At 47.1% G+C, this 23484-nt stretch overlaps 1 protein-coding gene across 1 annotated transcript; it reads right to left on the bottom strand.

Annotated features, from left to right (window-relative positions):
• Positions 1-16881: 16881 nt before the first annotated feature.
• LOC308217423 (uncharacterized protein) lies at positions 16882-22413 on the bottom strand (the record flags this gene model as incomplete). The annotated part of the gene is made up of 7 exons (XM_080610485.1): positions 16882-17003; positions 17317-17450; positions 18293-18430; positions 18958-19064; positions 19177-19350; positions 19594-19708; positions 22211-22413. The coding sequence occupies 7 exons, from the start codon at positions 22411-22413 to the stop codon at positions 16942-16944; spliced, it is 933 nt and encodes a 310-aa protein (XP_080466611.1). The 3' UTR covers positions 16882-16941.
• Positions 22414-23484: the final 1071 nt, after the last annotated feature.

The raw sequence follows: 23484 nt of genomic DNA on the forward strand, positions 1-23484 counted from the left end.
TAGGTCAAAGCTGCAGATTATTTTCAAAAATTTGCGGGAAATATCAGACTTGCAAAGGGTCCCAATGGTCATCTGTAGCTGTGTCTTCCTCTTCCTCCCGCTCCAGAAACACACCTTTTCTACACCCAGTTAACGTAAAACATCATGTCCTGTCTTTTACTTAAGAAACGTGAACGACAACAACAACAAGTCGACGAAACTAGCGTAAGTAAGCACTTGAAAGAGTGCCTGAAGAGAAAGTAGAAGCTTGAGAATTAAAGCCACCTAAACATATAATGCCCTTCCATGTCATTCAAAAAAAGGTCTCTTCCAACAGTCACACCCAAAACCTTACTTTTGGACTAAAAATGAGCCACTGCAAAGGCAGTTGACGCTTTCTACAAGAAGACCTTCTGAAAACAAACGTAGCTCTGACACATGGCTGCTTTAGCAATAGAGCTGAACAACGAGCAGACTAGATAAAACGTTACATGTTCCTGAATGGCCAGAGCAACCTCAAAAGCCCTTTGTGGAACTCTACTGCTGGGTCCCCATGCCTAAGAAAGGGTGGGCTCAGACAGCTATTAGTGAGCAATGTTACAGAATTTTTTCTGCATCGCCTCATTCCATCGTGTCCTGGGAAACAAGGCCACCATTTAGAAAAGCAAAACCTGAACTGCTCCCGCTCAACTTGTGCCTAAGAGAGGGCTCAGGAGCTGATCTTGGGAAAGCCAACTTCACACAGTTGTTTGATTTGCTGCGCCGTTACTCCCCTCTCTTCCAGAGAAGGGATTCATCATCCCTGTGTTAGTGTTAACGTTGTTTTTGTCACAAATTCAGAACACAGCACCAGACAAGCTGCTATGAAGGAAATGAACGAGTGTCACATCCTCACCCTTTGGAGAGTCACGCAGGACCTCCTATAGTACCAGCGGAAACTCTCAAAATCAGAAAGCTGGGGAATGGACCAGGCTGCTTTCTGAGCAGCCTGTATTCTGGAACTGAGTTTTCCCCAGGCTCTCCAGGAAAACCTCTTCTTAAAATTTCCCCACAGGAACAGATAACTAGGCTCAGGAGCTCACAAGAAAGGGACGTTTACGACCAGCTTACTGAGGCAGAGGCTTGCAGGTCTCTCTGAAGGGCTTCAGTCCTACTGCTTTGTTGCTGGACCATGGCGTCCAATCTGGAGTATTCCATTTCAAGGCTTAGAAAGAAATACAGGTCTTATTACAGGAATCCACCAGAGCACCAATTCAGAAAGAACAGCATGAAATAACACAGTCAAATCCAAAAGCGCCCTCCACAATAGCGTATCGACTTGCTGCGATACAAGAAGACTATCCTGATGGTTTCGCACAGTTCCAGAACGCGACAGCCAGCTTCCTTCCCTGTGTTATTCTCTTACCACTGCACTTGTTCTTCCATAGCTTTGATAGCAGGATTAGTCCCAAAAGATGCCAACAGGAGGTCCTGCAGTTTCTGGGAAGAAGCTGCTACTTCTCTTTCCTTATTATCCAAGAGGGTCTCCAAGTCTCGGACACAATGCTCGGACTGAAGCTGACATTCTTCCAACTCCCGGATCTGTCAAATCGCAGGAAGAATCCACAGTAGTCAGGTGAGCTTTTTTCACACAGAGGAGTCAGCTGCTGCTGAAGAGTTCAGGTACTGCATGTATCTGCGCATACCCTCTACATGAAGAGTACATTCACGCTTTTGTGTCGACTGGCAGATGAACACAAACTGCACTGCTTCATCATCTTTTGTCCTGGCCTCTCCCATGCCTCTACTGATTTCCTATAGCACGCTTTGAAGCACCAATGCTGCCTCTCCTGCCCTCTCCGTGACTTCTGACACCCACAGGTTTATTCCTATAGTGACAGGCTTTCCATACCTCAGCTTTAACAGTCTCCAATTCCTTTTGCAAGCACAGATTCTCTTCATACGAGACTCTGTTGTAGTGATTAGTAACTTCCAGTAAAGCTTCTGACACAGCTTGCTTTTTAAGAGCATCAGCAAGCTCCTGCTGCAGCCGTGCGCAGGCCTAAAAAACATTTGTTACATGAGCAAAAAGGATGCTCTAAGAGCACGTGCATATGAGGTGCACTGTTAGTAACTGGGTCAGTCTTCAGAGTAAATTCAAAGACAGTAAATGTTACTTGCCACCAGCAGGCACCTGCAAAACTAATGACCTCTCTGTGTGGCAGGAGCAGCAGGTCAGTGAGCCCAGAGGTAAATATGCCCAAAGCAAGGGGAACCCCACTGCATCTCTCAGAGGAAGTACCTCGAAATCCTCAGGAAATTCAGCACCGTGCTCTTGCTCCACTTCTCCAACTGGTTGGCCACCTACAAATGAGGTAAGAAGCAACACATTCAGTGCTGCTCTCACTCCCATTTTTCCCATTATCCAAAAGACGAAGAACGGTTTTGCTGCAGGCCACACTGATTTTCCTCACTGACTCTTTCACACTTAAGGATCCTACCTCTGGCATCCTGAGCAAGTGCAGCCTTGTCAACAGTCCTCACAGGGACGGAGCTGCTGAGAACCACCTTGTCTTCTGCACCACCTGCATGAGGGTCTTCCATGTTTTCACTATCTACATCTTCTACCAGTAGCTCACTAAGGATAAATACAGAAAGAGAGGAAATAGAGTTGACAGAAACAACCACATTGTTGAAGGGAAGCTTAACGCCCCACGGTAACAGCACAAAAGCACTCGCTCTGACCAAAGCTTCTTTGAAAAGCAGTGCACTAGCAAAACACTCATACTGTGCAGAACACTGGCATAAGGAGTAAAGACCTTTCTTCCCCTAGAGTAACGCCCATCAAACATGCTTTATTCCTAAAGCTGTTTAGATGACACAGTTTACCCAGGTGCCCTTCTAACTTCCAATTGACAGAGGCTAACAGAATGCAGCAAGCGGAGAAGAAATGAAGTTGGCATACAGTGACAAGTGCAGCTGTTCATGGGCAAGACAAGGCATGTTCCTAAGGATAGGGTAGTGCTGTCAGCCGGCTACTACCATGAGGAAATTTTCCTTAGCCTACCTTTTAAGCACAGGTAGCCGCCTTCAAGAAGCTTTGCCTACGGGTGTAAAGCTACGCACAAGCAGAGGAGAACTTTTCACAGTTAAACCCCACTGCGTAGGGGTTTAACTAAAGGGCTATCAGTCGGAGCCCCACTGAAACAAAAGGCAGGTAGTTTCTGGTGACAGGGCTTGAGCAGAGCTTGGCAACGCAAGCGGGAATTCTAAGAACACCTGGTGGGTGGAATTTCTCCATTCCCACATCCATTCTTGACAGGGGAAGGAGATATATCAGAAGACATCACTAAGCCCAGCTTCAACAAAGGTCTCAACGTAGCATCAAACCTTGGTGCTGTTACCAAAAAGGTTCATAAATCAGCACAGACACTGATGCTCTGATAACTCAGCCCTTCTTAATGACACCATAAACCTCACGTACTCAACACATTGAGACACGTGAGCGGGATCCATAGCCATGAAGCCAGAGTTGTAAGAACATCACTATCATGCCAAAGAAGAATTTGGATTGCATTCATATCCCCAGCAAAAATGACAACTGTTAGAGAAGTCCTAAAGCATCTAAAAGTTGCTATGATATATATCTGCTTCTGCAGGCACTGCATTGTCATCATTCTAATCTCTGCTTGCTCCCAGAGCAATTCCTTTTCGTACAAGCACGGAGAAGGCAAAGCCAAATACACGGAAGCACTGGAGAATTCAGGTTGGAAGGGACCTCACGAGGTCTCTAGGTCAACCACCTCCACAAAGCAGATTCAGCTATGAGGTCAGACATGCTGTTTCAGGGCTCCTGCTCTGCTCTGTAAAGCCACCACGGATGGAGGCTGCGCTCTTTGACTGCCTGACCATCCTCCTCGTAGCAAGAGGTTTTCTCCTCATGTTTCACTTTATGGACCTTGCCCATTGCACGGTGTTACCTCTCTTTCTCCCAACGCTTCCATTGACAGCACTTATGCACCAGCTATGCCCCTCCTTAAAAAGCCCCCTTCTGCAAAGCAGTGGTGCTGCTGAGCTAATGGCAAGTTTCCTGCAGGGTCTGGGTCTGCGTCTCTGGGGTGATGCTTTTTTGCAGTCTCCCACGCGGAAAGTATGAGAACAGTTGAGGCATGAGAGCAGTCAAATGCAGACCGGCTTTTACCCGTCACTCCAGGGGACTCCTTCCCCGTGGCTCCTTCTTTTTCAAAACTCACGCCCATGCCTCTCATCAGCCACACTTACAGATGGCTAAGGAGACCTGTGTGTCATTTTGACAAACCCCCTCACCTTTCACGCTGATCTTGAGCACGCCTCTCAGCTCCTTTTTTCTGAAGAAACTCTACCATCTCCTCCTGATGTCTGGAGACAGCAAGATTAAGGGCGGTATAACCATCCTGAAAGAATAAATAATTCCATTTAGAAAAACACAGACGAGTTTGGCACCTTTTCCAAAGCGCAGCTTTACCAGCTGCCAAGGTTACCTGGTTCTGAGCATCAATATTGGCATTATGCTCAAGTAAGAGCCCTGCTACAGTTGTATTAGGAGACAGGACAGCCAGGTGAAGGGCCGTGTTGCCATCAGCATCAGCCAGATTCGGGTCAGCACCATGCTCCAGCAGGATAGCCACGCATTTCTCTTGCTGGCACTCCACTGCCTGGGATCAACGCACAAGGGAAACACTTCCAGTGTTTATGTGTCACTGTCACAACTCGCACAGCTTCCAAACTCTGCGCAAGGAGGACATCTTCAAAGATTAGCTAACACATGCCTATTCCGCGCCGAGTACAACATGCATGTTTCTACACAGGCCTGTGTCAAGAATCCTGCCAGACACCTCCCATTTAATGCAAAGTCAGTAAGCCCAGCTTACAAGAGCGTAACATATTTGTCATACCTTCATCAGCGGTGACCTCTTGAAACTGTCAGCAAGGTTCAGCCGGCAGCTGTTTCGCACTAGGTATTTGATGACATCCACATGGCCATTCGCACAAGCGAGATGCAGGGGTGTCCTAAGAAGTAAACGTATGAACTTAACATAGGCAGACAACGAAAGAGCCAAAGCTGTGTCCCCACGCAGCCCTGGGGACCCTGCCTACACTCTGTTCCTCCCGCTTGCTGCTGCTGCTGCAATCCTGTGCTGATCACCCACAGGGCAGAAGAGAACTGGTGGTGCCTGAGCAACCCCAAAACAAACCCTGCAGGGAGACCACGACAAAGCGGCAGGTTGGCAGCGTGCACGTCCAACAGCATTTGAGCCAACCTGGTGGCTACAAGCAACGAAAAGCTCCCGAGCTCACTCTCCCAGCTGACAGGGCACATCTCGCTTGCCAAGCCATTAACCTGAAGGTGACCCCACACAAAGCCTCAAGGGGAGACACTTCCGCATGGCACCCAAAAGCTGCCAGGGCACTTGCTCATGCCATGCTGATGTTCTCGCTGGATCAGCAGGTCCACAACACACTCCTTGGGCTTGGGGGCTGCTGAGGACCAGCAGAGCTTGCCTCGGAGCCTCTCATCGCAACACCTGTCAGAAGCAGCCAAGGTGTCCCATCAGTAGCCCCCAGCCCCTCACCGCTTCTGCTTGTCTCGCTTGTCAATGCCGACCCTCTTCAGCCACCAGTGCCACCGCCTCAGCCAGGCCAAGTCACCGTGGGCCGCTGCACGGTGCAGCCTGCCCAGGTGCTCCTCTCGGAGCTCGCAGGCACTGGAGGCGGTGGGGGCAGCGGGAGGCTGCCCAGAGGCACCTCCAGAGCGTAACCGCTGCCGCGCCTCGCTGAAGAATGCCACGACCCCCTGCATCCTGCGCTGCATACTGCGGCACGGGCACGGCGCTGCTGGGGGCGACCAGCAGCAGGAGACACGCGGCGAACTCCGCGGGGCTCCGGGAGGGACAAAAGAACAAGGACGAGGCCAAGGGAGAGGATGTGGGAAAGCCAAGGGCAAGGAGGACAAGGAAAGGCACAGGGGAGCCGGGCTCCCATCCAGCAGCGGTCGCGGCCTTGAGCCCCCGAGGTGGGTTCAAAGAGCCACCGGCGCCCTGGGCTCGAGGAGCGCTGCCAACTCGCTCAGCGCCCTGCCTTATAGAGCCCTGCTCGGGGCCGTCACAGAGCAGGGGGCACCGTCACCAGGGGCCGTCACAGAGCGGGGACGCGGCCGTCACCAGGGGTCGTCACAGAGCGGGGACGCGGCCGTCACCAGGGGTCGTCGCAGAGCTGGTAGCGCTGCCGTGAGGGCCGGGGGCCCGCCTGCAGGCGCCTGGCGGGCGGGGGTGAAGGTGGCTCCGCGGGGCGGGCAGGGGAGCGACGGCAGGCTGGTGAGGGATGCCGGGCTCAGGGGCGATCGGCAGTGGCAGACGCTGGAGCGGCTCTTGCCGCACCCTCTCTCGGGTTTCGTCTCAGCGCGTGGCCAGGCTGTCAGGACACACATGTCTGAAACGAGACTCGACCCGCCCTAGGCACACCCTGCTTACAAGCCTTCTCCCTTTTATGCCCTCTCTCGGACCGCAAAGGCCCTCCCTTGTCTCCCTATTGCCTAGATACGCCAAGGTTTACAGCCTATCCTAAGCACCCAGGTTACCCGTGGGAAGGCCGCTCCGGTCACATCCCCCACTACCCTAATTTGGGAGCCCACTCCCCCCGTCTGCCAACCTCCTGTTTTGGTATGGATTCTGTACATTGCAACCGCTAATCCAGGTCTTGCTGGAGTTTTCCCGCCTAAACCGCCATCTTGTGGTCTTGTTCTCGTAGTTACATTCGTTTAATGGCTGACTGCAAAACCAATACCTTAATACTTTCTACGTGGTCAGCTTCATGTCCACAGTGTAATGTGCAGAGTTTGTTCATCAAAAGGTTTAAAGGAAAATATTGGTTGCTACATTTTAAGAAACTCTCTGTAACTCTCACTTTGTGTGGAATCATATTTTCTTTTTTTTTGTAACTATTGTACTTCTGCATTACGACTTCTGCATTAGGAAGGAGAAGTCAGTTCTGTCATTGCAGGGGATTGCGAGAGGGAAGAGGAGGAGGGTTGGGTAGTTTGAGGTAGTGTCTTGTTACAGCATATGGGGGATGGAGGTTGCTATGACAACTGGGCTGGGGGCGGGAGCTCCTTGAAACTTCCGGGAGACTTCTCGAAACTTCTGGGAGCTTCTCAAGGCTTCTGGAAACTTCTCGAAGTTTCTCCACGATGAGACCCCAGCGGCGGGGAGAACCAATGGAAAAGAGCCACGTCAAAACATCCGAGCAAAGGAGACCACAGGATTGGCTGAAGTCCCGAACCGAAAAGGTATAAGGGACAGCCTCCAAAAAGACCCGGTGTGCGTTTTGGGCGGGGCGGAGCAGAGCTTCTGGGTGCACCCAGCGCTGTTTTTTTTTATCTGCTATCGCTTGCTCAATTTAATAAATTTATATTTTAAAGCGAGATTGGCTCACTCGTCGATAACAACAGGGACCCCTGCGTCCTCTTCTGCAAAGCTGCTTTCCAGGTTGGTGGCGTGCAGCAGGTACGTGTTGGTGCCTGGGATTGTTCCTTCTCAGATTCTTTTAATCCATTGTTAAACTGCGTGTGGCTCCTGTCAGCCTATTTTTCCAGCCTGCTGCAGTCCCTCAGCCCTCTGGTGTATCAGCCACTCCTCCCAGTGTTGTGCCATCAGGAGACTTGCTGTACCCCACCATCCAGACCACTGAGGAACCTTTTGAACAGGACTTGACCCAGTATTGACCCCCCCTGGGGTACACTGCTAGTCACTGGCCTCCAGTGTTCAGAGGCGATGGTGTGTGGGGGGGGTCCCCCTACCGCTCCCCGCCACCCCTCTCCTGGACCCATCTGTTTCTCCAAGAGTTCCTGTCAGCCTTTGCATAAAGGCATGGAGTTGGATGGCTCGGCCCTCCCTGACCATTCCTTCTAATTGCCTAACAAAGGCAGGAATTGCCGAACAGGAAGGCCTGGATGCTCCCTTACCGTATCAGGAGTTCTTTTGAATGGTAGATTATTCCCTGGCAAAGATATGATACCAGGATGAAAATTTACACTGACTAAAGCCAATCATTTTACCACCCTATCAGTAGTGGTCCCAAGAGAAAGTCCTGTTGAGCTGTCCTGGACCACAGTGTAATGTGTAGAGTTTGTTCATCAAAAGTTTTAAAGGAGGCTATTGTTTGTTACATTTTGGGAAGCTCTCTGTGACTGTCACTTTGTGTAGAAACATGTTTTGTTTTGTAGCTGTTGTATTTCTGCATTATGACTTCTGTATTGGGAGGGAGAAGTCAGTTGTGTTACTGCAGGGGATTGTGAGAGGGAAAAAGGAGGGGGTTGAGTAGTTTGAGGTAGTGTCTTGTTACAGCATATGGGGGATGGAGGTTGCTATGACAACTGAGCTGGGGGCGGGAGCTCCTTGAAACTTCCAGCAGACTTCTCGAAACTTCTGGGAGCTTCGCGAGGCTTCTGGAAACATCTCGAAGTTTCTCCACGGTGAGACCCCAGCGGTGGGGAGAACCAGTGGAAAGGAGCCACGTCAGGATGTCCGGGTGGGGGGGACCACAGGATTGGCTGAAGTCCCGAGCCGAAAAGGTATAAGGGACAGCCTCCAAAAGGACCCGGTGTGCGTTTTGAGGGGGGCGGAGCGGAGCCTCCCGGCGCACCCAGCGCTGTTTTTTATCTGCTATCGCTTGCTCAAATTAATAAATTTATATTTTAAAACGAGATTGGCTCACTCGTCAATAACAAATTGGTGCCGTGACTCGGATGGAGAAATTCTGACGGGATTCACATCCCAGGAGGGGGCGCCCCACTCCCAGGAGTGGCCTCCTGTTTGTGATTCAGTCCTTTCTCCACCGACGAACCTAAATTCGGTAGCAGATAAAAGGTAAAGTCGGCAATCCCCTTAATCTTTGTGCACGAAGCCCGAACGAAGAGGACAGACACGAGGACACGTGAGTATATTGCGAAACTGGGATCCGTTCGGTTGGGGTTGGGAATCCTGGTGTGTGCATGAGTGAGACGTCCAGGTACGGACAAAGCGAGTGCGGACCTCTTAGTAGTGCGGTTCCCATCTCCCGCGAGGGACTGGGCCACGAGGAGAGGGCATATGAAAGACTGAGTGAAACAAGCCACACCGGAAGATGGGACAGAAAAAAAAGAGCAAGGTTTCTGGTCCCATGGGAGGTTCTAAGGAGAGGTTAGAGTGCCTTAGATATCTCCAGATAGTCCTTTAGGTTTAATGATTAAGCACTGGAATGATTCTCTCTCCAGGAAAGGGAGGGATAGGGCAAAAAAAAAAAAGATAATTATTGTATGGAAGTATGGGGAGGTAAACAGAGCCGATCACCTATGTTGGCCAGTATATGGGTCTTTTGAAAGTCGGGTATGTCGGGCCCTGAATATACGTCAATTTGAAAGAGCTTTTTGATTTGGAAGAAAAGGAATATGCCCAATTGTGGATAGGATCAGAGACTAGGGTCAATCTATATCCTTTAAAAGAAAAAGGGGGATGAAAAAAGACTAGGGCAGAGAAAAAGGTTCCTATGTCGCCCCCACCGTATATACGTCCCCCTCCTCTACCTCAGCCTCTGCCTCCACCGGAGAATCCCTCTAACGTGCCAAGTGCTCCGAGGTACCCGGAGGCACCCCCTGATACCCTTGAGACCAAGAGGCCGGTCACACTAAGTAAACGTGAGAAACAGACCCACCTAAGAACTCTGTGGGGCTGTGAATATATATGCTCATTACAGCTTTCCATAGTAGACAAGCATGCTAACAGGGAATGCATGGGCTTTTTGTTTTGTGTTTCGTTTTTTGTCTTTTGTTTTCTTATTTAAAAAAAAAAAAACCAGCCTGAACTGTAGTAGAAAGCATTTGGTAGCCCTGAAACATGCTGATTGCAACCTGCTGTGTTCATTTGCTTCTATTTAATAGCCTGTGACAAGCAAGTCTGGAGATACAGCCTGACTGTGGTGGTCTTTAAAATCTAAGAACTGCTTAAGCAGAGTGGACTTGTACCATTGTGGTTTTAGCCTATGTGGGCTTAAAAGAAAATGTTGAATCTCAGCCTTTAATGTCAGGATGTGTCAGTTTTCTGCTTTTTGAGGCATAGTCATACTTTCTGCAGTTGAATTCATGCCTTTATATTCCAGCTTGGTTTTGCTGATGTCTTTTTTGGCTCTGCCTTCACACACAGTGCCTGCAAGAAGTACTTAGGAATATACAATGTATGCTAAGTGGTCTTTACAGGTTATCCAGGCAGCTGCTAGAATACTGCCTGCTGCTGACTGTCACAACTGTCAGCAGCAACTTGTCTTCCTTTTCTTGCCTTTCATTGTCCAGGTACTGTACTCCCTTTATGGTACATTGCTGTCAACAGGTGCAAGATCAAATATGGAGGCATGTGCTAGCATTTAATTTCTAGCACAGAGGAGGATGTTCTGCACAAGACATAAATATCTATAGATATATCTGCATCTGTATCTCTAGATATAATTGTATGGCACTTGCAGTTTTATGCAGGCTGCATAAGCAAACCCATCTCTTACGCTTGAGGGCGAAGGTTCATCCAACTTGTGTCATTTTAACAATTGTGAATGTAGGAAGCGTATAGCTGATGAGAAAATGTGGAAGGAGGGCTGAAGAGGTCAGGGCTCTATTTGCTGGGGACCCAAGAGACTAAAGAGCCCTTGATAAAATGTAAAGTGGGTCCCTGGCAACAAGAAATTGAGTTCCTTATGGACTCAGGGGCGCAAAGATCAACTGTTCAAAGACTTCCTTGCGGCTATAAAAGAAATTTTAAGAAATTGTGCAAGTTATAGGGGCGAAAGGGGAACCCTTTGGGTTACCTGTAATTAAGAGACACAATATTTGAAACAGGTTCTAAAATTGGGGTAGAGTCGCTGCTGCTTGTACCTGAGGCAGACTATAATCTTTTGGGAAGAGATCTAATGATAGGATTAGGAATTAGTTTAGAAATTCAAGATGAGGAACTACAAGTAAAATTATGTTCCCTTTGATTAGTGGACCAAGAAAAGATAAATTCGGAAGTATGGTATAATCCTGACACAATAGGAAAATTGGACATCGAACCCTTTTCAATAACAATTAGAGACCCAGATAAACCTGTCAGGATCAAACAACACCCTCTCTCAGAAGAGGGCTGGTGGGGATTTAAACCTGAAATAGATCGTTTACTTAAAAAGGGACTGTTGGAACCCTGTATTATCCCCTTTTAATAACTCCATTATTACCTGTAAAAATGGCAGATGGAAAATACAGGTTGGTCCACGACCTGAGAGAAATAAATAAAAGAACTGTTTCTAGGTTCCCTGTAGTAGCAAATCCATACACAATCCTGAGCAAAATAAATCCCAAAGATTGTTGGTATAGAGTAATAAATTTAAAAGATGTGTTTTGGGTTTGTCCCTTACAAGAGGTTTTAGAGATTTCTTTACTTTTGAATGGGAAGACCCTGAGACACATCGAAAGCAGCAATTAAGGTGGACAGTTCTTCTTCAGGGCTTCACAGAATCCCCTAATCTATTTGGACAAGCTTTAGAGCAGATATTACAAAAATATGAAAAGGGGAGTAATGTGACATTAGTGCAATATGTTGATGATTTGTTATTAGCAGGAGCACAAGAAGAGGATGTTCGGCGAAAAAGTATTAGATTATTAATTTTTTTTTAAGTTTACAGGGATTAAAAGTGTCTGAATCGAAGTTACAGTTTGTGGAGGAGGAAGTAAAATATCTGGGACACTGGCTCAGCAAGGGAACAAAAAAGCTAGATCCAGAAAAAGTCACTGGTATATTATCTCTGAAAGCTCCAACTACTAAGAGACAGGTGCGGCAACTACTCGGCTTACTTGGCTATTGTAGACAATGGATAGAAGATTATAGTAAAAAGGTTAAGTTTTATATGAAAATTAACCAAAGATGGCCTGTTAAAATGGACTGAATCAGATGAGACTCAGTTACAGGAGCTGAAAGAGGATTTAGTTAATGCACCTGTTCTAAGTTTACCTGATCTGAAAAGACCTTTTTATTTGTAAACATAGACAAGGGTACAGGATATGGGGTTTTAGCACAGGATTGGTCAGGACAGAAAAAAACCTGTAGGATATCTATCAAAATTGTTAGATCCAGTCAGTAGAGGGTGGCCGACCTGCTTAAAAGCTGTGGTGGCTACTGCACTTCTGGTAGAAGAAGCAAGAAAAATTACTTTCGGGGGGGAATTGAAAGTGCTATCGCCCCACAACATCTGGGGAATATTACAGCAGAAAGCTGACAAATGGATTACCGATGCTAGGCTCCTCAAACATGAAGGAATTCTAATTTCTTCTCCTAAATTGGAATTAGAAAGTACGAGCCTTCAAAACCCCGCCCAATTTTTATATGGGAAACAGACTCAAGAATTATCACGATTGTATATATAATACAGAGGAACAACTAAAAATACTCCCAGATTTGGAGGAAGAGGAATTAATAGGGGGTGAAAAACTCTTTGTACATGGTTCTTCAAGAGTGATAGAAGGGAGAAGGAAGTCAGGATATGCCATTACAGATGGGAAAAGCTGTAGCGCTGTGCAGTCGGGACCCCTTAATCCCAGTTGGTCTGCGCAGGCATGTGAGCTATATGCAATATTACAGGCCTTGAAACTATTAAAGAATAGATGGGGCACGATATATACAGACTCCAAATATGCATATGGTGTAATACATATTTTTGGAAAAATTTGGGAGGAAAGAGAATTGATAAATTCTCAAGGAAAAGGCCTAATCCATGCAGAGCTAATAATTCAAATCCTCCAGGCCCTGACAGAACCTGAAAGCATTGCAGTAGTTCATATAAAAGGACATCAAAAGGGAACAACGTTTGAAATAAGAGGAAACAATTTAGCAGACACAGAGGCAAAACGGGCAGCTCTGGGGGTCATAAAAATAATGCAAAACTCTTTTATGAAGTCTGAAAAAATAAATGATACACATAAGTTTACTCAAGTAGAAAAACAAAAATTGGCTAAAATGGGTCTAAAGGAACAACAAGGAAAATGGAAATTGGAAGATGGGAGACAAGTTGTCCCAAAAACCTTAGCCCGACAAACTATGATGAGAATACATAAAAAAAAAAACCACATTGGGGAACGCAAGCCCTTGTCAACCAATTTACCCTACAATATGTGTATAGGAATATATGATATAGCAAAGGAAATGTTAAGATCTTGTTCAACTTGTCAAAGGATGAAAAAATAACATCAACGAAAAACAATCCCAGGAGGTTGTGAATTAGCTGTAAGACCCTTTTCACGAATAGAGATTGATTTTACTGAAATGCTTAAGATTGGTAGCTATAAATACCTCTTAATGATGGTAGATCATTTAACCCATTTTGTAGAGGCATTTCCCACCTCCTGGGCAATGACACGAACTGTGGTAAAAATTCTTTTAGAACTAATAAATTCAAGATACGGAATTGTTGAAGTCATAGACTCAGATAAAGGACCACATTTTACTTCAAAAATAATTAAGGAAACAATCAATTGGGCATAAAATGGGAGTATCACACTCCGTGGCATCCCCAAAGCTCGGGACGGGTGGAAAGAATGAATGGAGAAATTAAGAAACAGTTAACTAAAATCATGATAGAAACAAAACTCTCTTGGATTAAATGTCTACCATTAGCTTTGTTAAATATCAGGACACAACCCAGGTCTGACTTGGGAGTCTCCTCCTTTGAAATGTTATATGGTATGCCTTATAATACGGAAATGCCAGTTGAACATCCAATAGTTGAAGATGTTATGTTAAAACCATATCTAATTCATCTAACCAAACGAAGGGAGGAGTTGCATAAACGAGGTATGATATCTCAACAACCTCCTTTAAATATGTATATTCATTCGATAAAACCAGGAGATACAGTGTTAATTAAAACTTGGAAGGAATCCTCATTAACCCCTCGTTGGGAGGGACCATATCTTGTTTTACTCACTACAGAAACTGCCATCTGGACAGCAGAGAAGGGTTGGACTCACGCAAGCCGTGTGAAAGGACCTATCAGAGATTCAGAACAGTCTTGGGAAGTTGTGAGCCCACCTGGAGACCTGAAAGTCACTCTCAAGAAGGTTTAAATGGACATAAAGGGGACTAGGATATGTAATAATAACGCTAACATTTTGATATTGGTGTAAATCAGCTATCTACAGGAGTGCCGAGAAGGGTGGTAATAGACTACATCGGATTATATATATAAATTAAAATGTTGCTCCAAAAAGGGAGCTGGGCAAGAGAGCTATATAATCAGAGGCAAACACCCGAAACAGCACTCCCTCTCCTGAAGACTACCCCTGCTACCGAGAAGATGTTATCCCTCGTGGCTCGAGGCAACCGAGTCGACGAGCGAGGTAGAGAGGTAAAATACTGTGGAGAACTGACTCCTGTCATTGGAGCTACACGGGAGTACTGGAAGAACTGCCTCAAAGCTCAAAGGGACTTGAAAGCCCCTTATAGAAAACATACCAGAAGTTCTAATTGGAGGGGTAATATTAAGTACAATTAACCCAAAATTATTAACAACAGGGAAATGGAAAAGATTCCACCCTTTTCGGCACATCCTAGACGAACTGTTTATTCTACTTATATCTACCTCAAATGTGGGCTAAGGGGATAAATCACCAACTCCATCAACCCTTTAAGTGGACCCTACTTCAATTTGAAGATCGACAGGTTATCACAACCCAAATAACACCGGAAGGACCAAGCTTTAATGCGACTCCATGTCAGTTTGTCCAGAGACCCCGATGTTGGAAGTATCTGGGGTTCTATACGTGCCCTGATGTTGGTCATGTTGGGATTAACATTTGGACCATGTATCTTTGGTAAAATATTGGAAATTGTGCGAAATGAACTTGAAGCAGCTCGCCTAATGCTGATGGGAGTTGAATGTGAACCTATGGAACAAGAGCGTTCATTGCTGTTAAGCCAAGATATGTTGCGACGATTTGATGAACAAAAATGATGAAAAAGAAAAAGGGGGAAATTGTAATGTGTAGAGTTTGTTCATCAAAAGTTTTAAAGGAGGCTATTGTTTGTTACATTTTGGGAAGCTCTCTGTGACTGTCACTTTGTGTAGAAACATGTTTTATTTTGTAGCTGTTGTATTTCTGCATTATGACTTCTGTATTGGGAGGGAGAAGTCAGTTGTGTTACTGCAGGGGATTGTGAGAGGGAAAAAGGGGGGGGTTGAGTAGTTTGAGGTAGTGTCTTGTTACAGCATATGGGGGATGGAGGTTGCTATGACAACTGAGCTGGGGGCGGGAGCTCCTTGAAACTTCCAGCAGACTTCTCGAAACTTCTGGGAGCTTCGCGAGGCTTCTGGAAACATCTCGAAGTTTCTCCACGGTGAGACCCCAGCGGTGGGGAGAACCAGTGGAAAGGAGCCACGTCAGGATGTCCGGGTGGGGGGGACCACAGGATTGGCTGAAGTCCCGAGCCGAAAAGGTATAAGGGACAGCCTCCAAAAGGACCCGGTGTGCGTTTTGAGGGGGGCGGAGCGGAGCCTCCCGGCGCACCCAGCGCTGTTTTTTATCTGCTATCGCTTGCTCAAATTAATAAATTTATATTTTAAAACGAGATTGGCTCACTCGTCAATAACAACAGCACGTTGCGACCCAGCTGTCTCCCTCTGGGAGGGACACCTCTCAGAGTCCGTAAATCCTCAAAGTTTATGAAACTGGGGAATCATTTAGCTGGGTCATTACTGTTGCTCATTGACACTCAACCCTTCGCCCATTGAGGAGTGCCAAGAAAGCTGACATGAGTATATTACCAGAAATACTACTTTTTCACTGCACCTGAGGGACATTTTTAACATGCGTATGTGTATATATGCATATACATCTATAGATCCATATATCTCCATCTTGGTGTGTTGTGTTAGTTTAGATACTCCATTGTAAGCGCATGTATATTCAATAATCAAATGTTTTAGCAATCTTGTGATTCATTTTAACAACTAGATTGCAAAATCTAGATTACATTTGTCATCCTTCAGACATAAACCACTGACCAAGTCTGAGACTAAGTCTGGATCCAGCCAGAGCAAGGGGGCCTAGACTGAACCTTGTGACTCAACAGCAGGATTTCCTTATTTCTTATATTCCTTTCATTGAACATAAACCGTTGACAAGGCCGAAGACTAAGACTGGATTCAGCCGCACCTAGGCTCCTCTTCGAGAAGAAGTTTAGAGAGCAAGGGGGTCCAGTCTGATCCTCGTGACTCAATGGGAGCGTTTCCCTTACTCTTTTCACCTTTAATCCCCTGTCGAGGTTTAAGGACAGCTGCAACACAGCCCTCGCTCACTCCCCGCCCCTGAAGTGTCATGGGCCCACCAGGCTCAAAATAATTCACCCTCCCCTTCAGCAGTTTCTGCAGCTTGTCGCTGGGGGCTCCACACAGCTGCCTTCCATCTCCGACGCTTCTGAAGCACTGGAGGGGCCCAGTGGACTAGATACTCGCCCATTCTGTTCCACACACCCTGCCACTCATGACTGTCCAGCCTCGGGGAAAATCTCTTGGTCCTCCTATATTGTCGTCTAACCCTAGACAAGATCCAAACACGACTCCGCTTGGCTTTTGAGATCAGATCAAATGGTCATGGGTAAAACATACTCTGTATGTGTGCCAACATAGTGATCCCCATCACAATCAGCAGGCAGGTCTCAAGGGTACCCAAAGGCCATTCAAAACCTTCAGAACTCTCAAATGGTGCTGCCATACTTGTCACTGGGGCTGGTGTAGCTGCTGTGCTTGGAGCTGGAGAAGCTGCGCTGTCTGCTGCGGTCGGAGTTTGAGTAGCTGCTGTACTTGTCTCTGGGGTTGTTGTAGCTGCTGTGCTTGGAGTTGGATGTGTCATCTGTTGCTTCCCAACGACAAAAGTATGAACAACTACTCAGGATAAACCTACTGCTTTTGCAATTGGATTTTCACAAGATGAATGGCCATCTGTAGGTAAAATTGCACACCTGAAGAACAAAAACACTCATGCTCAGCTCCTTCCCTGGCCCCCTTCTCTCGAGAGGAAAACCTACACAGATGGGCAACCTGACAAGCACAAGGCAACAATCCTATAAACAAACATGTAGCACACAAATCAGCTTGACAAGAAGCACCTCCAACTCACCACAGATAAGCACATTCACACGACCTTCTGTGCCATCCATCGCATGCCTCCACTGAATTTAATGGTGGACACAGTAAGTGTTAACAACACAAGCCACCTAAAGAAAATGACACGCTGATTTTCCTCAAGAGCTACTCCATGGTTAAGGATCCTACCTCCTCTGTCCATAGCGGGTGCACCCAGCGTAAAGTCACAAGCTCCTGCCTGGTGCTGAGTGCTACGTGCATCACTTGCAGAAGCTTCTCCCGTGTTTTTCCAGTCTGGGTATTCTGACAGCTGTTTACTGAGACTACATAGAGAAAGAAAGGAAATATCTTTGGTAAAAGTAACCACGTATTTATACAGACCATTTAACAGAACAGTGAACAGCCACTCATTGTCCATCCTATACATATTCATAGCCATACGGATTCACATACTCAGATGTATTCACTAAGGGTAACACACAGACAACTTATTGCATGAGTACTACAAACTTCAACATCCACTACAGTCATGTTTACCCTATACATGCATATTCAGACCTACAAAACCATTAACTACTGCTTTCCTGCTTGGTACATTTTCTTCAGCCTTGCTTTTCAGCACACACAACCACCTTGGTTACCCTGCTCTTGCAGGGGGGTTGGACTAGATGATCTTTTGAGGTCCCTTCCAACCCTCGGGATTCTCTGTGATTCTGTGTACAAAGCTATGCCTAAGAGTAGTAAACTGCCACAGATTTTAACAAAAGGGATATCGGTTAGATCTCATCTGAAACAAAAGGCTCATAGTTCCTGGTCCTTGGAGGGGAAATCAGGCAGGACAAAGGTGCTGATCTGGGGAGAGTGTTCACCCCCATTTCAGTTTGCCGAGTTCCACCTCTGGATAACTGTAGGATACAGCCACTTTTTTTATTCTGGGCACATGCCAGCTTCACAACAAAATTTGAAAGCTATCAGAGAATTCTGGGTGGAAATCTTCATCAATTCTGAGTTAACGTTAAACACAGCAACAATAGATATTGGAAGACATTACTGAGCACAGCTTCGAGGCTGGTCTCAACACACCATTAAACCTTGGTGCTGTTACCCCAAAACCACCAACTTAGACAACAGACACTGATAACAGGCAACTTATTCGAAAATTCACCTAGAATATCCATGGATAACAGCGTAATCCTCAGCTGTCCACCCATTAGTGTCTTTATGGGAAACAGCAGCACCATAATGAAGAAGAGCTTTTATCGAATTAAGCTCCCCACCAGAAGCAGCGGTCATAAGTGGAGTTCTGAAACATCCAAAATATTATAGGAAACAGATAATATTACGTAGGCATAGAGTCATTTTTATTCATATTTGCTCTAAAAAAAAAAGTATTTCCCCGTTACATTAAAATGAACAAAAGAAAGTGCGGTTTTCATTAAGTATTAAGAGAAACAATAAAATGAGAGAAGGAGTCAAACCAATTAAATCCTCAAGCTTCGGACAAAGCTTCCACATAGACAATACTTATATACAAACTATGCTGCTATGCAGGGGATGGGTTTTCAAATTGAGGCAATGCTGCTGAGCTAACGGCACCCTTCCTGACAGAAGGGCCACCACATACAATGCCTTCTTGCAATCCTCAGTGCAAAAATTACCCACTGAGGTATGAGAGCAGCCAAGCGCAGACTTGCTTTCACAAGTCACACGGAAACAGCTCCTTCTGTGTGGCTCCCCAGTTTTTTTTCCAAAGCTCATGCCCATGACTCTCATCAATCCAACCTAATGAATACTAAAGGGACCCATGCAGAGTTCTGACCTATCCCTCACCTTCCACACTGATCTCGAGCGTGCACATCAGCTCCTTTCTTAAGAAGAAATTCCACTATCTCTTCCTGATGTTCTGAGACAGCAAGAATAAGCGGGGTACATCCCTCCTGATAGGACATATAAATCCATCCAGTTAAAAATCAAAGTGAAAAAGCCCCCTCAAGTTGAGCATTAACATGACTTCCCGAGAGAGCTTCTGTAACAAATCTAAAAATTTACCTTATTCTGGGCATCAATATTGGCGTTATGCTCAAGTAATAGCCCTGCCACAGATGTATTAGGAGATATAACAGCAAGATGAAGGGCAGTATTCCCATCTGCATCTGCCAGATTTGGGTCAGCACCATGCTCTAGCAGAATAGCCACACACTTTTCTTGCTGGCACTGTACTGCCTGGCAACAACACACAAGAAGGGAAAAATTTCCAACATTTACATTCCACTTTGTTATAATTCCCCCAGCTTCCCTATAGCGGAATAAAACAGCATCCTTGAAGATTAACTAACATATGCCTATTCCACAGCAATTGCAATATACGTGGCTCTACAGAGGCCTATATAAGGAATCTGGCAAGATACATCATTTAGTGCATAATCGATAAGCTCCACTTACAAGAACATAACATATTGCACGTACCTTCATCAGTGGCGATCTGTTATCATTGTCAAAAAGATTTAGCTTACACTTGTTCTCTAGGAGGTATGTGACAACATCCGCATGGCCATTTGCACACGCAAGATGCAGAGGTGTCCTAAAAGTTAAAGTACATTAAATTAGCACAGGCAAACAACTAAGGAAATCATTTCAGGCTGTCATAAATCAGTATGATCACAAGTTTCACTTTGCAAAAAGCAAGCTTAAGAAAAGACTTCTCATTCCATTACCAGCAACGGTAGTTGCACACCAAATGCCTGAGGCTGGCTGGCAAAAAGTCTCCACAGCGTCCACTTACTAAGGTGCTATTTCTCAGAGGGAGAACAGACTCGAGCATTGCAAGAATGACTACCACAACTTTTGAGAAATTCCCATGTGAGTATGCAGAACCCTTCACCTCTGAAGAAACAACTGCCTGATGGTATCTGAAAGCTAACCAGGACTGGTTCAGATGATCGTGGACTCCTTCATAAAGCTCCTACTGCCACTAAGCACTATGAAACATGACACACGTGAAGAAGTTACTGTCGGTTCTGCAAACAGAAAAGCCTTCAGAAAACCAGCAGACCCTTGCTGCAAGCCTCCTCAACCAAGCCCCTCAGACCACCAACAGGGAAGGAGATGGCTCCGCTTGAAGCAAGGCCTGCTCAGCTCCACAGAAGACACACTTCAGGACACGGGCTGGCAGAGAACAACATCAGCATGCTCACAGTTGCCTGTCCCCACAAGAACACCAAAGCTGCTCTGCCACCCAGCCCTGCGGACCCTGGGCAGACCTTGCTCCTCCTGGGGCTGCAATCCTACACTCATCACCCATGGGGTAGGAGAGAACTGCCTGAGCAGTTCTCCCCACAAAACCATGCCACTGGGAGACCACAGGGAAACTGCAGGTTGGTGGCACACGCTTCTAACAGCGCTTGAGCAGATAACCCAGCAGCTGCAAGCTGCTCTAGAGTTCACTCTGACACGCAGCTGACAAGGTATATCTCTCTTAGCACTTAGCTTTGATCCAGGATTCATGACTAGCCAGCATCACACCTACAGTACTTCCAACTCTGGGCTGAGGTTTGCACATCTCTTTCTGCAAGGCTGAAGACTTTGTTACAGCACCTCTGAAAAAACATCTGCTCCTAACTCATGTTGTTCAAAGTGCATTTTCTGGGAGGTCCTATGGGCTACAGGACCCATTTTATGGAAGAAGCCTGCACATGTGATACTCGCCCCATCCCTGGTACAGGATTTTGCTTTTGGAAGTCCCAAGGACCAGAACCGAGATATTCAGATGACCAAAGCACACATTTCAGCCATTACTTCCCACACTTCCTATTCTTCACTTCTATTTCCACTGATATCAACTCTTTCAGTCATTGGAGGACCCCATGAAACTCTTGAAAAGCAACTGCATCTGGTAGTCACTCGCAACTCACATCACACCCACAAGCACTGCTGGGCCTGCAACCCTCATGGAGGGTTTAGGGTACAGGGGAAACACGGAAACATTCAGCAGCTATTTCCATAAATGCCATTGCGCACCTCCACTCAGACACCTGGAATATGCACAGAACACACTCAGTCCACCTCAAAACCGCATCCCCCACCTACACCTGCATAAACAAGTACTGATTGGCAACACTCAGGCACACCACCAGCATTACTGAAGTGCCTGCTTACCATGCTCTTCCCTGCTTCTCCTACACATCTAGGTCTTTTTGAGGCAGGAAGCTAGCTGCCTGACAGAAGTCCAGTCTTCAGGACAGACAGCCTAGGGAGCTGAGCTACTCCGGTAAAACCAGGATCTCTTCCAAACATCACGAAAGTTTTGACTCTCAGTCATTTCAGAAAAGTCATTAAAGGGTCGACACATACAAGACCCAGAAACTGAAGCTGAATCCCTTCTGCTTACGACGGATCGCTAGGAGCTACACTGCAGTCCAGGACTCCTCCTGAAGATACAACTGCCAAGCACTTGCTATGCTTGACTCAAAAGCCCACACAATAACACCTGCCAGAAGCAGCAGCTTCTCCTGCAAGCTGCCGCCTGGACCTTCCAGCCCAAGATACCGACTACCTGTACCGAACAAAGTAACTGCCACCTAAAAGCAGGTTCTTGCTTTGGCTGCCACACCGCAGTCAGAAGAGGTACATCAGGCAACTGCGCACGCACCATCAACAAACCCCACGTTTATTCTGCTCTGTGGCTCTTTCCTGCCCGCACTGCTTAACCCTCCTTAAGTTACCCTCAGTTAAGGGAGTGCAGCTTTCTCAGCTCAAGTGCAACTCGCCTTTGGCAGGCTGCTCCCTTCCACTCCTGCGCCCCAGGCAAAGAAGGGCGACTCCGTCAAAGAGGGCACTGAGAAGGCCGGGGAAAAGGCCACAGCTGGATGCCAGGCCGAATTTAAGGGCTTCTGCCAGCGCAAGGCCGACTCCCACACCCAGCCGAGGGCTGAGCTCGGCTACGAGCGGCCCTCCCGCTCCCCGCACTGCCGCGGCCCTTCGCCCCCAGCGCCGCTGAGCTGCTGCCGGGGGCTGCACTTGCTCCTGGCACTGCAGGACCTCCCGATCCCGCCTCAGCGCCCTCCCTCCACCGCTCCCCCCTTACCGCTCCGCCTTGTCCCGCCCGTCCACGCCGTGCTTCTTCAGCCCCTGCTGCACCTGGGCCAGGTCGCCGCAGGCGGCCGCGCGGTGCAGCTTGCCCAGGTCCTTCTGCCGGAGATCGTACGCACCGGCGGGACGGGGCGTTGAGGCGCTGCCGACGGGCGGCTGCGCCTTCCTCTTCCTCCCGAACCCGAAGAGCCTCTTCATGCCGCGGCAGGAACGCGGCCACGGGCCCGCCTCAGGGGAGCAACGGCAGGAAGCACCATACGAGTTGTGCCAGGGCCCGAGCGAAGATGCGGGAGCGGCCTCGGCACGGTACAGCTGCTGGGGGCGGAGCTCGTTCTCCCGCCGGCCACTATGGGCTCACGGACACGGCCTCACACAACGGCTCGCCTCGCGCAGGCGCCGTTGCCCGGCGACGAGAAGAAGGAAGCGGGGAAGGAATTTTTTCTTCACGTTAACGCCTTGCCATAAACAGAAGGGCTCCTTCAAACCGCATCTTAAGCCTGGTGTTAATTAACCAGCCAACGTGTACGCAAAGACACACGCTAGACTGCACAGTTTATTAAATGCCAGGTTGGAACAAAATGCTTGGAATTAAATGCTGGGTCTTAGCAACACAAAAGTGCCATCTTCCCCCCATTGTGAATTAGTCAGTGGAAGGCAAACATTCTGTCTCAGTATAACCACTCCTCCTTTTCGGGAATTGGGACTTTTCTGCTCCAGCATCTACTTGTTATAAAAATTCAGTCTTAGCCACGACTGATTCCAAACATTTTATTCAGATTGTTTAAGGGTAAGAGGCAATAAGCAAGCAGCACTGGGTGCGCAGGGGAGTCTCTGCTCCACCAAAGACACACACCTCAGTGTCGTTTCCCGCTACATTTATCCTCTAAAGTTACACGCCTATACATATTCATGCTCTATCCCGGCTTCGTATTATAATGAGCTAAAAGGTCCTTTGCACATGTGCAGTGCCTCCCCGTGGTCATGGGCGAGGGGCTCAGGATGAAGTAAATGAGTCTTCCTCTTGTGAGTAGGGGTCTTCAAGATGAAGGAAACGAGTCTTCCTCTTCTTAAACTTTTCACCTTTGGCACAGTTGGACGCCCCAGTGGTTACACAATTAGCTGAAACCAGCCATATCTATAATTCTTCTGTTAACTAGCAAAGATTTAGAACAGGGCGACCTTCCTGCAAAATTTATTGCAGGATGGGCAGGCAAGGAGTATCTCAAGCTAGCAAATGTTTGGGAGGCTCTGTCTTTGAACTAACTGATA

The sequence above is a fragment of the Psittacula echo genome (assembly GCF_963264785.1).
Source record: "Psittacula echo genome assembly, chromosome: 1".
Lineage (NCBI taxonomy): Eukaryota > Metazoa > Chordata > Aves > Psittaciformes > Psittacidae > Psittacula > Psittacula echo.